At 35.0% G+C, this 16,993-nt stretch overlaps 1 protein-coding gene across 1 annotated transcript in view; it reads left to right on the top strand.

The window, feature by feature from the left end:
• The first annotated feature begins 9,167 nt into the window (after positions 1 to 9,167).
• Positions 9,168 to 16,993, top strand: part of LOC133523662 (PHD finger protein rhinoceros) — a 58,085-nt gene continuing 50,259 nt past the window's right edge. Inside the window, exons 1-2 of the mRNA XM_061859374.1 lie at positions 9,168 to 10,581; positions 11,435 to 11,757. Coding sequence (XP_061715358.1) covers positions 11,582 to 11,757 — 176 coding nt within the window. The 5' untranslated portion in view covers positions 9,168 to 10,581; positions 11,435 to 11,581. The remainder of the gene's footprint in view (positions 10,582 to 11,434; positions 11,758 to 16,993) is intronic.

Below are 16,993 nucleotides of genomic sequence, written 5' to 3'. Positions count from 1 at the left end.
ACTTAATGACACAAAAATAATATACAGAACCCACGTCGTTATTATTGTTTTAACACTCGGTATTAGGTTTCGAATTTTGAGTTTGGTTTCTGTTAACGAGTGCAGAAAAATCATGCCAATTGTACCCTCGGTAATGAAAGCTCAATTCGCGATAATAGAATCACAGCCTGTCCCTTGCCACGGTAATAGAAGATTTGGTCATTTTGGCTTCAAAAAATATTTTAATACATATAATAACCCAAAATGAATCCAAAAACGTGTGAAACGGAAAGTTCATTAAATGCTCTGATGAAAAAAAAAAACCTGGCGTTTAGACAGCATTGATACCCTTAATTTTTGGATCTCTTTTGAAAAGTTCCTTAACTACCACGGTAATAGGTGCCTTTACCCTATTTCTGAATTTTGCAATAACGTGTAAAGAGTGTAATTATACCAAAGGGACAAAATACTAGGGAGTGCACCCGGTACTGGTTTTCTATACAAATAAAGTACCGGAACCGGGAATTCCCGGTGCTCGCCATACAATTCATACAAAGTCAGTATCGGCAGCATTCTCTACTAAATACAGATCAGACTATTTTTAAGATTGGTATAAGGGGGTCTTTGTAGGTGGTGGCACCAAATGTGCACATATTCGGACATGACATCCATAGGTTACGTTTAAGGGACTCCCCTGATATTAACATTGTCTGTATAGCTGGCAGCTAGGACTTTCGTTCGGACAAGCAGTTCGTTTACCATCCCTTTCCTATTAAAATTAATACTGTTTAGGCTCGATTCTCAAGAATCAATCATCATCATATAAGCCACTTAATGTATGTAACAGAATATGCTAACAGACTTTGTTTTTTTTAAACTCCATTAACTTTGAAGTATGGCTAATAGGGTTGGTTCAATTCAATTTTTTGAAACGCTTGTATGTTGTGTTGTGTTGTGTTGTATGAATTGTATGTTCTATATTAACTAAAAGTTGCCCTAAAATTCAACTTTTATACTAAAAACGGCTTTAAATATGTTAAATTAACATAATATATTTTGACAGCTGCTTTCGCGCCCATAACGCTCTTTGAAAATTGTGTGACGTCACAGTTTACGGTTTGACACAGAACTACATACACACGTAGAAGATACGAACTGCCAACTGACATTTTGTCATTTGTTGTTTATCGTCTAACTGTCAACAGTGTCAATTCGAGAGTTGTGACGTCATCAGGATCTTCAAAGACGTTTCGAGTTTGGTCACGTGACGTGTGCCAAAAGATATTTTAAATTCAATATTTACAAAAATATGGTCATTACAGGTCCCCTAAAAGTAGTTTAACATGTTCTTATAATCCTAAAGAATTTATTGGGATACAATTCTGCCCTTACATTTGTAGTGGAAACAACCCTATTGCAAGTACCTACGTTTAAGGAAACCGAACGGCATTTTATTTTATTTTTTTGTTTTTATCTTCCGCAAAAAGTTTTCACGCACGTACGGAAATTATATTTAAATCTACCAAACAATTAAAAACTATGACATTACTTGTATATATATATATATATATATATAAAATGTATAAACTGTACCCCTAGTGTAAATAAATTCGTTTTCGAAACGTGACGTACGCGTTTGCGTTTAGTCTCATTTTGTATTGGATTTAGAAAGAGCGCGCCAAGCGGGACGTTTTGGAAACTCAAAATCCTATACAAAATGAGATTAAACGCAAACGCGTACGTCACGTTTCAAAATCGAATTTATTTACACTAGGGGTACTGATCCTAAACACTAATTAATATGTAAAAGTCCGACCAGAAATATATGATCATTGTCATGAGGGCATTGTCTCATGTTCAGTTTAGTATGAAAAATTAATTTCGTTCCAATGAAATTCCGCAATATGACGCGTGTGTCTAAGCACTGATCAATACGCATGGCTTGAAATTCATTGTTATATAATAGGTTTAAATTCGTACGCACTGATTAGTGTTTAGACATACGAAGGGTTAATACAATATAGATTTAAAATCGTTCGCGCTGATCAGTACTTAGATATACGAAGGGTTAATACAATATAGATTTAAATTCTTTCGCACTGATCACTACTTAAATATTTGAAGATATACGAAAGGGGAAAGAACCTTAGATAAACAGGCTTGTAGTGGCCTTATCAGATATGACGAAATCTATACCAACCTAATTTTGCATAGCATTTACTAAAACACTCTTTTTGTTTTGTAAATATGGAGATAAACTGAGTAATAGTATTGTTTTTATATTTTTCTTTAACTTTAACATTAATTACTACGTACGAGTATGTAGGTACTACTCAAGCCCTTCCATATACCTTTTGTCCTAGTAATACAGACAAAGCTTTAGTATAAGTTGACGATATATAATTTGCACAGATTAGTAGTTAATTAGCACAATACGTGACTATGACGAAAATTTAAAGGGCCATAAGTAAGTATGTACAGTCAAGTGTACAAATATGAAGTGCACACAAGTTGCTTAAAAATGTGTCCTATAGCTCATACGTCAGCGAATTAAGAGCTATCAACCATATTTTTACACTTGACTGTACCTACGGTAAAACGTTGTACGATACATGTGCGAATAGGTAATTCGTAACTTCCTATTTTTCGCTCTTGTATCGTAATGTACAAATACAACGGGACAAATCATTGTGACGCATGGTTCCTTAGATTAAATATATTATTTAATTTACCAGAATATCAATTGAACAGTTGGTAAACCAGGAAAACTTAGAAATTAAAATGTAGAAAAAGTAAGGTCAAGATGTAGGAAAAGCTTAGCTCAAGTATACTTCAAGCAAAACGGGGTGTTAATGATTCTATTACTCTATAGTAAAAAAGCGGCCAAGTGCGAGTCGGACTAGCCCATGAAGGGTTCCGTATATTTATGACGTATTAAAAAAAACTGCTTACTAGATCTCGTTCAAACCAATTTTCGGTGGTAGTTTGCATGGCAATGTATATCATATATTTTTTTAGATTTTTCATTCTGTTATTTTAGAAGTTACGGGGGAGGGGGGGGGGACACACATTTTACCACTTTGGAAGTGTCTCTCGCGCAAACTATTCAGTTTAGAAAAAAATGATATTAGAAACCTCAATATCATTTTTAAAGACCTATCCATAGATACCCCACACGTATGGGTTTGATGAAAAAAGATTTTTTGAGTTTCAGTTGTAAGTATGGGGAACCCCCAAAATTTATTGTTTTTTTTTCTATTTTTGTGTAAAAATCCTAATGCGATTCATAGAATACATCTACTTACCAAGTTTGAACAGTATAGCTCTTATAGTTTCGGAAAAAAGTGGCGGTGACATAATCGGACAGACAGACGGACATGACGAATCTATAAGGGTTCCGTTTTTTGCCATTTGGCTACGGAACCCTAAAAAGTAGGATATGCAAATCCGGATCCGAAATTTATGAAATTATTCGGATTTTGATCCGGATCCACGGATCTTCTCATACATTTCAGATCCGTCGTGAAAACTCTATAAAAATATATTCATCGATGCGAATCCTTATTTTGGATAGATACATATTTTTTTCTTTTGGAGCGATTAGGTCAGACTAAGCTAAGTTGGCAACAATTTTGGGAGCGCAGCCTGTGCAAGTGTTAAGTAAAATCCATAATTTCATAGAAGTTTGGCGTTTAAAATAACACTACTGTCTAGGCTGTCAAAATCGCTGCCAACTTATCTTGGTCTGACTCTATTTCCGAATATAACACTGTATCAATAAGTAGTTGTTGAAGACCCCCATCCGTTTTGAAAGACTTATCCAACGTCACCTTTTACCATAGGGATAAAACGATAAAATAATTCACTTCTTCTGTACTTCATGAAAATTCCATAGAGTCTAATCGTTTTAACAGTTCGAAAAAATTAACTATAGCCGGTCGAACAACTTTGTTATTAGAAAAAGGCGCGATTATCCAATTTTCTAAAGGACATTAACCTTAGCGGCTACATTTTTTAAACTTGCCGCTTTTTTCTACTGACGGAAATGACTTGACAGACTTTATTTGACTAGTCAATTACCCCATTTAGCGGTAGTGCTCAAGATAGTCTACGTCTACTTTAACTCTATCTTATAATATTATTATTATATTTTATGAAGTAAACTATTTTTTTTTAAACAAAACCGTTTTGAACGCGACTTATGTTTATCTGTGGAAAAAAAATTCATAGATGGAAAAAGTGTCGTGAAAATAATTCTTTCCTTTTTAGGGTTCCGTAGCCAAATGGCATAAAACGGAACCCTTATAGTTTCGCCATGTCCGTCTGTCTGTCTGTCTGTCCGAGGCTTTGCTCCGTGGTCGTTAGTGCTAGCCGACAAAGTAGTACAATAAAATCTAAAAATTTAATTTTTTTTAGGGTACCTCCCCTACACGTAAAGTGGGGGTGAATTTTTTTTTCGCTGCAACCCTAGAGTGTGGGGTATCGTTGGAAAGGTCTTTCAAAACTAATTGGGGTTTTTCAGAAACATTTTTTGATAAAGTGTATATATTCGGAGATAATCGCTCCGAAAAAAAAAATGTCCCCCCCCCCCTCTAACTTTTGAACCATAGGTCCAAAAAATATGAAAAAAATCGTGGAAGTAGAGCTTAAGAAAGACATTAAATGAAAACTATAGCGGACATGATCAGTTTACCTGTTTTTGAGTTATCGCAAAAAGTTTTCCCTTCATAGTAAAAAGACTTACTTTAATTAGGTACTGATTATGCAAATTTGCCTATTTGTTTAACTCGGGTGAAAGGTACCGTTTCATCCCTTGGTTAACAATTTACTATACTTTAAGCTCCAGTTTAGCTTATTGTGACGGAAGAGTAACTACGGAACCCTACACTGAGCGTGGCCCGACATGCTCTTGGCTGGTTTTATTGAATTTAAAAACATTATAATTAAACATATGGGCGTTAACGTTAATGTACTCTGGAGATGCAGGGTATGGTATTTTTACCGTGGGAGTACTTTTCCTACCTGAGAGTAAAATTTGACTTGCCTGACTGTGGTCTATTTATATTGTATACTTAATCAGAGTATATAAGGCATAGAAATTATTTGTTAGTGCCATCTAGTGAGCTCTCTAAGAGGATTCAAAAGACAAGTAACGATTTATATACCACTTATTTAGTCTCGTAAAAGTATTGAAGTAAATCATTGATTGTGTCTCAGAAAACACTAAAATAAAAATGACCTTTTTTAGGGTTCTGTACCCAAAGGGTCAAACGGGACCCTATTAGTGAGACTCCGCTGTCCTTCCGTCCGTCCGTCCGTCCGTCTGTAACCAGGCTGTATCTCATGAACTGTGATAGTTAGCCAGTTGAAATTTTTACATATTATGTATTTCTGTTGCCGCTATAACAACAAATACTAAAAACAGAATAAAATAAATATTTCTTTCCAATCTCGAGGTTCTCATCCAATCACCGAAGTTAAGCAACGTCGGGCGGGGTCAGTAATTGGATGGGTGACCGCTTTTATAGATAATGGTACGGAACCCTTCCTGTGCGAGTCCGACTAGCACTTAGCCGATTTTTTTTATTCGTGTCATCCACGATAACTCGTAGATTTGTCAAATCTAACCTTTAATAATTTGATAATACAAATCAAAGCACGCGTTGTCGTGAATGACCTGATCTATACCTACCTACTTACATTGGCGTAGCTAAGGGGGGGCGGCGGGGGCGGTCCGCCCCGGGTGTCACCCATTTAGGGGTGACACCCGACCGTGAACATCGGTAGTGCCCCCTATAAAAATTCGTAAAACTGTGGTAGATTGCATAACCGCCATTAAGGGTATACATCGTGTTCACGAGGAATCCGAGTGATTTAGACAGTATATTCCTGATCATATTCTGCTTAGCTAGTAAGATTTATAAAAAATTGCCTGTCTATTTTAGAATGTTTACCCTTAAATCAGTTTAAGCATAAACTTTTGACATTTTTAAATTGTTAATTGTTTTTACTCTATTTCTGAATTTTAATGCTTCTGATTTAACATGACTTTTAATATGAATAATAACTAGGTTTTTTTATAAATATGTAAATTTATTTCGCATGTTAGTATTTAAGGTAATAATTCAAGTTTTTGTACGCCATCCGGCAGGGTATAGTGCTACACACGTTTATTTACCACCTCTGCAATCAGTGTGACATATATTATACTCACGAATAAAAGCACATTTTTTTGCAAAATTAATCCCTTGACCTTAAACCCTTTTACCATGTTTTCTTTCTTATGGCCTCAGAAATGCGTGGTTAAAATTAAATCTCTCGGGTTCATCGTGGGCACCTTGAATGTAAAAATAACATGTTGGTGCCTCGTAGGTTTTTTTTGAATTCAGGACCTTTGTGAAGGTTTTTTTTAAAAATGATAAGTGTTAATGTGGAATTTTAATATTTTATATTTCTTTCACGTGACAATGATGACCCGGACATTCGGGAGGCAACACCCGCCAGGCTGTATACCTAACCCCAATTCCTACTCAATATAATACTCGTATAAGTTTTTTAACATATAATAATATAAAACCTACTTATTTGTTTCAACTCAAACTGCCCGGGTGGATCGGTCCGATATTATAGGACTAATGAAAGTTCATGGAATCTAAAATAAAAGCAATGGAGTAAATTCTGAGCAATGGATATTAAACATAATTTTTTTTTTATATATATTTTACAATTTTAATTGAATTTTGGGGTGACACCGACAATTTCCGCACCGGGTGCGCCACTGCCTACTTAACACTATAGCGCTAGCGACCTACTGTAACTACAAGAAAAATTTGGCAGTCAAATTTGAATCAATGGAGTTACAAAATAGAATTGAATTTGTTTGGTTTAAAATATAACGAAATAAAACACTACTTACTTAGGAACTAGAATTAGAACGGTGGAACACTAGATAATAATATGTTGTTGTGGCATATTTTATTCGTAGGTATTACCGCCCGTAGTCTGTACCTATTCTGCGTAGTGTAGTGTATTGTATTGTATGGTTGTCGAGTCGAGCCCATGGTATTATAATGAACGGTGAAAATGAACGATAGGCAGCACGGCTTGCAGCAAAAATAAAATGTAGATCATCATGTCACGTCAATAACCTAAATATTGTCGTATATTTCTTTATATTATATTTGTAATTTAATTTTACATTTTTTTCTAATGAGGTAAGGAAAAAAATATACCTAGTTTATTTCTCTATGCCTGGGTACCTTACAGTATCGAAGGGTCCACAGGGAAGAATAAACTTAATATAAATAATAATAACACAATCTAGCTGATAGTTTTGTATCTAATTTAAAGCAGCTATTTCTAAATATTTTAATTATACATTTAAAACATACATGCAAAATTATATTAATATAGTATACTCATTGTGCCAAATATAGATAAAAGCACAATATGTAGATGTATGACCTGTGTATGGTCAGTCTGTAGATTATTCTTTGACAAAGTTCTCCATTCCGTCAAAATGGCGCCAACACCTACAACTTGCCATGAAGTTGGTACAGAAACCATTAGTTCCTCTTTTAGCCACCCGCATGAATAACTTTGCGGCACTATACTTTCACGGTGATTCAACGGATAACGTTAATTATTTATATGTGTGCGTTAGGATTACGCACACCTGCTTAAGGATTTGTACACAGACGCATGACGTCATCGATCGGGCGGCGGGTGTGAAAGTCGCGCATTCACGAACAGACATTTTCTCGCTGGTTCTTTAAATCGCTAGTCTTGTAGTTTTAATCTTTTCATGCTAGTGATTTTTTGACGATGACAATCTTAATTATAACTATTCGTCTGTTATAAAATAGCTATAGTAATCTTATTTCAAACTTATAAAAATACGTAGGAACAAGAATGTTTCAAATTAAAAATTTGTGTATTTACTTATTATTGATTCTGTGTAGGTATTTGAATAAGTCTCTGGAGAGTTTGGATTCGCAACAACCGCAACTTGAAAGATGATGATGGCATTGGGCTATAAAATAGTATGACTTCCTAATTAAGCGGCTGGACCATTTTAATTTTTTTGTGCGTTTTATAATAATAAATAAATATTTGGGAACAATATTACACAAATCGACCTAGCCCCAAACTAAGCAAAGCTTGTACTATGGGTACTAGGCGACTATATATATACGTATAAATATAAATAAATACTTATATACAAAGAAAACACCTATAAGTCAAGAATAAATATTAGTCTTCAACTCTTCATCCACCATCGGCTTCATAGGCAGAGGGCCTACCGCGAACCACGTTCGACGTGTTGCCTCTCTGTTGCACTTGTAAATTTGTACGTAAGTGGGACAGGGAGGCAACACGTCGAACGTGGTTCGCGGTAGGCCCTCAGGTCACTGTCACTACCCACTAGGCTACCACCACGACCAGTCGTCATATTATTCTATATTATACGAGTATAATCCAATCTACTTGATTGACTTGTCTATATTACGATAATCAATCAATACGGCGCTATCAAAGTGTAGGGTTAGAACCAGTGTAGTTTTTTTTTTAACGTTCATAAGCGCATTGTTATCCACTTGAATAATAAACTATCTTTATTGCTACATCCCTGTCGTCAGTAACTGCGGCGTGTGAAGCGCTTCCACTATTAGCATGTATTAAGCATCCTACAAAAATGGTAATTGTACTCTGATTTCTTTGACTTTTAGTACCATTCGCCAAACATCCCTTCTTTAAGAGGGGGCGTAAAGCCAGGAAATTAGAAGGTAACAAAAGATATGGCGCGCTGTGCTAAAGTTGCGGCGGAAGATTTGGCGATTCTGTGGCATTTAACGGTTTACCTCAATAACTCTGAAAGTATACTTCTTATTAAAATTTTACTAGTCAAATCTCTCGGCTACATTACTAGCTACTTTACACTAAAATTATAGCTGCTATTGTTTTTTTTTCTTTTATTGAGAAACAAACGGTCGTTTACAATATGCCGTAATATTAACTATTGCATTTTAAAGCTAGACCTACGGTTTCCTTAATTAAAAATAAGAGTGCTAGATTTTAAAAAGTTTTCTTTTTGCTACAGAGCATCTGAGTTTTATATATATATATATGGAGTTATATATTGTACATGCAGGGTAAGAATATATAATTGAAATTAAATGAAAATGAAAAATGTTTCCGTGATTTTTTTCTATCGAGCCAACTTTAACCTTTACTGTTTTGCTTAGAGGCTGCTGTCACAAATATTTTATTATTATTTGCTGTCACAGATATTATTATTTGCTGTCACAGATTTTTTTTTTTTGCATTTGTCCTTGATTAATATATGTGAATATTTAACATAAAAACGGATATTTTGAAACTAAAAAGTTCCTGTCTCACAGAATCTCCTTCCGCAAAATATCCGTATTCGTAATTCACGTAATTGTTCATTGCAATTTTAAAATTCAATAATGTCGTAACTTTGTTTTGAATGTAGTATAAAATAGAAGTGTGACAATAATTTGTGAAAGTGTTATAAGTTAAAACCTTCATAGATACTACACTAATGTGTTCGTTTTGGTTGGCAAGAATTTCATATGTTTTGTTTTTAAATCAGTCATTCTGTGTCAATATTTTTTATAATCATTTCCCTACTAGAACTTTATAGTTATCGTAATGTTTTGTTTTATTAAAACAACATTTTGTATACCAGACGAAGTTGTAGCACGGGAAATTTTGGGTATTCGACATCTTGTATTGAAGTCATTAAACCCCTTAACCGCACGTGCAGAATAGCGGTTAATGTTTAAAGTTCTATCATTTTATATTTTCATGTTATGATGTGAAATGTTGTCGAATACATACCTAATGATTAGAATTTTTATTCAATGAGTAAGAATAATCATTATATAGCCTTATAAATATATATGTTCTCTATAGTTTACATATTTTTAGAAGTTTACATAGATGACGTGTAAGTAAATGTTGTTTTTTTCCACTCTTGTAGGATCATGAATGACGCGCTTTAATAAACCGTTGTTTTTACGTATATTGAAGCAAAGTGGAGCAATCATTGCCATACCGAAATACATTTTCAATAATGGATCCAATGGTTTTTGATGGTAAGTAATTCAATTACAAAAACTTTTTCGGCTTTAAAAGAATATAAATTTAAATTATTTTTTGGAATATTGAAAACGTACGGTAAAATGGTTTAGAGACTAAACGCTGCTTTCTTTTTGCTGGCAACTATTTTTTAAGCACATTAGCGCCAACTAGTGGCCAATTTCCGTAACTTCTTATTGATATCTCCTGCTCTAAGTTCATGTTGTAATATACTCTCGCTAAAATTTGTGCTATTTGCTGACAAACCCCATGTTTATTGAATATGTGCTCGTGTTTTGTTTGTTTTCCGTTGTAACGTAGTGAAAATCTTGTCTCAATGTATAAGTTATGCGTCAAGTTCCTTTCAAAACCAATGACATTAGATGAACTCGATGTGCGTTTTGGCCATTTTACTTGGCTTGCGTTGGTGATTCGTACATAGTCACGTGACCAAAGAGGTTTTTGGATCAATGGCGCCAAATGACTATTACAGAAAATGTACGTAGAATTGCAAGTTATTATAAGATATTAAGTTTACAGCAAGATATGTACGATCGATTCGGACCATGCATCATAGATATTCATATGGAATCATGACGAACAATATGATGCGTAGGACCAGTCACGTCAATCAGGGTACAAAACAGTGCTGCTATCTATGTTGTCAATTTTGTTATGTAGACTATCTAATGGAGACTGGCCGTGGGATAAATATTTACGCTTAAAAGTTTAGAATGGAGAATATGGAATTTGTTGTTGCGTTATGTGAGTGTGTTTGACATGTCGGACCTTAGTGCGCATGAGTAGAGAGCTCGGTCGGTGGACATCCGCGTCCAGTGTTTACCGAGGCTCAGCAGCGACCACCGCGGCCCCGCCATACATCTTAGTGCAATGTGAAACGTCAAATACAACTCTTGGCCGTTTTCACACAATTTACACGAGAAATGCGACCTGCGGTTCAGTTTTAATGCATAACACGCTGAACACATTCGCCCGAAATCGCCCCCCCCCCTGTACTTTCGATGTCTTTACACGGCTCGTCATAATTGGTATTGTAATAGTTTCGTTATATCGTGTAAGCTTTTTATCTAACAAATAACCACGGGGTGCTTTTTTAACGTGTCAGCGGGTGTTAAACAGTGATTTCATGATCGGAAATCTTAGGAAATCGTCAATTCATAGTGGCATTGTTTTGTTGTTAGATACATTGTGCAAGTGACCTGTCAAAGTTGTCATTGCAGGGCATAAGTAGTATTAATATGGGGATATTTTTCCCTTGGCAGTGATAAAATTGGCTCGTTTCGTGTCAATTTGTGTTACAAATGTGTGAAAGTGGTGTGTTTCATTTCAGGTGGCACCTGCTGTTGTTGTGTTGTGTCGAACTAAAATGCCATCATGTAGAGAATGCTGTGACTTTCTATACAATGCTACTGCCTCGCTCCAAGTGTAAAGCAACAAGTGGCTCGTGAACATGTAGCTTGTGAATGCCTCAAGCAAGATGTCGTTGAGAGGCACCAAGCGCGCTTCAGGGCCGCGCGGGGAGGAGGCCGGCGCATCGAAGCGCCGCAGGACGGAGCCCGAGGACGCTCTCTGGCAGCTCCGGCCTGTCAGTGACCTCAAGATGTCATCCATATACAATAGAAGTGCCTCAGAGGCACCTGCCGAACTATTCAGGTTTGTGCTTTCAATTATACTTATTAACCTGAATTAATCCCCTTAAAGACAAAACTGCCTAAAATTCCTATTAAGCAAACTTGAGCTATTATATTTGATATTTATACATACCCCTGTTCTGTATGTTAGTCATCTAGTGGGCAAAGGCAACATATTTATTGTTGGTAATATATGTAAAACAAAAAGGTATCTATACCAAAAAAAAATTTGGTTGAAAATCAAGTTTATAGTATGGGGAGGTATTATTCACTATGGGGGAGCTGATTTTATTGAATTTTAATATCACTAACATAATTCTGTTCTAAGTGGGTCAAGTGAAAACTATGATAATCAAGGGTAAATAATTTACCCTTGTTCATAAAATAATTTTGTTATCTCATGCTGACAATGTACTTGCCATTTTTTTTTCATAAAATGGAATATTCTGACATCACACATTAAAAAATCTTCACGTTCACAAAGAATATGTATGGAGTCTAATCAGTGCCATACATACATAATTATAAAAAGAGTCCCGAAAATTAGATGCAACTGCAAACATATCTCAGAGAATAACCCTTATATTATTTTAAAAAGTAATCCATTTATATGAACAAATAAACTTTTGCAGAAACATTAAACTATTCAACTTATGAAAATATCCTTTTACCGAGTATACTAAGTTCTTATTAACTGCCAAACGGTGATCCATTGTGAGTATAAGAAAACTTGCTTCCATCAGATTTTGTTTTCCATGACTTGAAATTTTCTAAATGCAGCCCGCATATTTGCTCAAAATACAACAAAACACATTCATAGATTACTTTCATTCAAATATCATTTGGCCCATAATGCCAGGTTTAACCTCTAACATCCCACGGTACTAGTATTAGTACAAAATTACCTCCAATAAAATTTAAATCATTATTAAAAACAACACAGTTGCATTAGTTTTGTTGCATTTGATTTTAAAACAAAATAACCGATAAGTTTAGTTTTATAATTTATATATATATATATATATATACTCCCATTCCAATGGGAATGTTTGTTACTGAAATTACATGAAAATATAATGCATTGCCTCTTTCTTAATATTTGTCTTAAAATTTATATTGTTTCCAGAAAACCTGTTAACTGCAATAGAAATAGAGTTCAACTGCTTTGCTTTAAATTAAGTTATTTTGCTATGCTACTAAATTCGAACATACACCACAGTTTGGTTAATCTTAAATATTAGAAAATTCCTAAATTAATAAAATTAGATTTGCATTAATCAGTTACAATCTCATCTTATGCCATCCAACAATTTTTCAAAAAACCTAACATTATTACATGGAGTGATTACAACCAAAAATACCATCAATTGTTCTGCATTAATCAGTTACTGTTACAATACCAGTATGCCATCCAACTATATTTCAACATACCAAAGATTACATGAAGTCACTACAACTAAAAATACTATCAATCAGTCTCAATCAATTTGTAACTCATATGGCAAAGATTAGTCAATTAATTAACAGTGGTGCTGCTAGGGTTAGACCAAGCAAAGTTGGCAGCACTTTTGATAGCCCAGGTGGTGCAAGTGTTATTTCAAATATCAATCTTCTATGAGATTATGATGATTAAATAACACTTGCACATCCTGGGCTAACAAAATCGCTGCCAACTTACCATGGTCTAACATGACAATGTACTACGATTGTTCAGTCAAAGATAGGTGAAGTGCTTCTTAACATTGTAAAAATGAAATATGAGAACAAATTAATTAACAGCCCCCTAGCCTAGTCCGTGGAGCCTGCCTACGAAGCAGGAGGCCCCGGGCAAGGGCATTTATTTGTGTTTATGACAAATATTTGTTCCAGAGTTATGGAGTTATCTATTTATCTAAGTATGCATGTATCTATATAAGTATGTATATCGTAGCCTAGCACCCATAGTACTAGCTTTGCTTGTTACTTACTGGATCTGAAGGGTCATTTTCGGTAAGCGCTTATCATAATTCAAAATACCTTAATAGGGAAACCTTATTAAGCGTCTTTAGACACACAACACAATCAAGTTATTTAAAATACTGTAGCCAAGATATTGCACGAGAAATAGACGGGAAAAGGGTAACAATATTAAATGGTAAGTGGTGAATATTAAAGCTAACCCTATGCAACCTGGACACAACTTAAGCAAAAGGCTAACACTGTGTTAGGGTTACCCTACCAAAAGGTTAATCTAATGAAGGGGTTTTCCGATCCCTATATGGGATACGTTAGTTACTTGAGAGTTGAGAAATGTGAAATGGTATGAAAGATTAACCTTTTCGCCGCCACGTCAATCAAGTAATAGTGTCATCAACGCCACGTCAAAAATTGCACGTGTCACAAACCTGACCAAAACCATGACTTGATATGAAGTTGTGGCGTGTGGGGGCACGAAATGTACTGACTTTATATCAAGTCAATGGTGGCAAAAAGGTTAAGCCCATGAAAGTTACATCTTTGCCACTTATGACTTCTAGTTCCCTACTGTTTCTATGGATTAGGAACCTGGTTAATATGCATATATAGTACTGATCAATAATGCTATTAACATTGTGCCTGATAATCATGTGTTAAGTTAAAAAAAAAAAAAAAATATATATATATATATATATATACATATATATTATTGGCTAGTAATCCTCTTTGTTAAATACATAACCAGTACAAATGACTACAACATATGTATACAACGAAACAGATACTAAGCTTCTTTGTATAGCCAGTACAAGATGCAATAAGTTGTTCTTAAAATTGCTTGAGAACAACTGTCAAGTTGTCGTATCTCAATAGCGTCCAGTACTGAGATACGAGGTTTCTAAGATTACCAGATTCGCTTGTGGGTTCTGATTGTCAACTGACAAAGATTTACAAGTTAACAATGGTATATAAGCTAGCTAACTAGAGCTATCTATCAGTCACATTTCAGTGTCAGGTGTTAATTGGCTGTATTATCTAAGTCTGACATTTTATCTTAGACCTGCATAGATATGACCTAGTTTGGAAACTAGACTCTAGAACGTGACATTGCACTCCATTATTTATACTTGTCAAATAAACTGGGATCATTAATCCATCATATTTGCGATCTGTTGCGAGACAAATCTAATTAGAATATTTTGACAATTACAGGTATTGCTTATATGTAAAGGGCGTGGTGGTTGAAATAAGTGATGACAGCGCACCCCGCGGGAAAAATAAGAACTTTCGTGTGCCCTAATTATTATACTATTTGATCTCTGGCACCTGTTGAATAAGTAATGCGGCCCATTGCCGCCAGGTGGCGCCACAGTCGTATTGACAGTTCGTATTGACGAATTAAACATTACAAAGGCAAGGTAAAATTCAATCTACTGTCTATAATACAAGGATGTTCACCATATTTTTATACATAATTATTTTGAATACACAATAGTGCAGTTTTATGAAACAGAAAAATTCACACTATCTGAGGTGGTTTTAAACCGCGTTGATATATCAGTGATTGAAATATCTTGGACATTTATCTTGGTCATTTATCCCTACTTATATTATAAATGCGAAAATAACGCTGTTTGTATGCTACTTCTTACCGCTTAAACTGCTGACCCGATTTATATGAAATTAGGTAGGAAGATAGTTTGAGGCCCGGGGAAGTCCTAGGGTAGTTTTATGATGCAAATAAAGTCAAGGGCAGAAGCTAGTAGTAATTTAAATGTAAATACAGGGTATCTTGGATCAAATATTTATAGCTAGAAAGTCACCAGGTGGCACCACAGTCGTGAAATAGCCATTACGATTCGGACAATTCGGTATATAACCTCTGCGTGGAATGATGATGATTGATATAATTATCCTATATCATTACCTGGGCATTCAACTATCTGCATACCAAATTTCATCCAAATCGATTCAGTGAAGACACAATAGCGTTAGGAAATGTTTGTGTTATGACTCTGGCATTTTGCTTTCATATGTACAGATATTCTCCTCTACAGGTCGCAATTCTTAACCGATTCTCTTGAAATTTTGTGACCAGATTCTATGATGAAATAGATTTTGTTTGTCGATCCAGTTTTTGATTTTTTTTTAAATTGCGGAAATTGGAATAAAGAACTTAAGCGCCAATAGCGTCTATTGCGCTTAAGATCATGGTGAGTTCACTGTGACAACGACTCAACGGACTAACCCTATTCATAAACGTCTACTAAAGTTGACAAGCCGCTAATAATCATTTGTCCCTTTCCATCATACCAATACGTCGGAAAGGGACGATTATTAGCGGCTTGTCAACTTTAGTAGACGTTTATGAATAAGGGGATTAGTGTTCTTCACTTTTACATTTTTTTAAACTTAATGCGAGAATTACAGCTCACAGAGCCACTTCTATTAGCATCTGTTTAAGTCTATTTGTGTATTCAATTACATTTCTGATTCTTTCTTGATATTATCAAATGAGGAAGGCAAATTTGAATTGATTAATTCATGAGCATAACATGCAAATCTAAAAATGATGACAACCCTAGCAATAGAAGTAATGTGAACTGGTGTTTGTATTGAAGAACTACTGTGTCCAATAGCCGCCAGGGCGGCGCTACTGTGGCGCCACTGTGGCCCAAATGATGTTGGACAAGAACTTTTTGTTACTATTTATGACTGAAATTAGTTGCATAGAAAAAGCCTAAACAAACTTAAGACATCTATTAAGAGGATGTCAGAATCGCTAAAATCCTTTCTGCAAGTTTTATTCATTTAGTAAATTTGACCATGATATGTCTGAAAAAACCTACACTATAGTTCATCTAAGCTAACTTTGCATCGAATTGAACAGAATAAAGTATGGGACTGTCATTATAAACATCTTTATTTTCATAGAAATTTGAGAATAATGATGGCATTACCTCACTTTGTCATTGCATAAGACTCTAGCTTTTGTACTTTACAAGTTAAAGCTAATTTGGCTGTCAATAGTAATGGTATGAAATGTCCAATATAAAGAAAACCCTAAAAGGCTCAGCAATAAAAGTCCGTGACTGTACAGACGTCAAATATATGTTAACACTGTTGCACCTTACTCCTTTGTAATAAGGCGAATAATGGAAACATATCTTTGAGTGTTGACGATTTGTTAACACTGCAGTTGAGATTCCAAGGGGTTCCGAGTTACTAGCGGGCTCGTCATGTCTGAGGTTTACGGGTTATTATTTAAAAGTAGCCTTTCCACGACTGCCTTAGTAGTGTCA

Source organism: Cydia pomonella, chromosome 1 (genome assembly GCF_033807575.1).
Source record: "Cydia pomonella isolate Wapato2018A chromosome 1, ilCydPomo1, whole genome shotgun sequence".
Classification (NCBI taxonomy): domain Eukaryota; kingdom Metazoa; phylum Arthropoda; class Insecta; order Lepidoptera; family Tortricidae; genus Cydia; species Cydia pomonella.
This window is presented reverse-complemented; position numbering and strand designations above follow the sequence as displayed.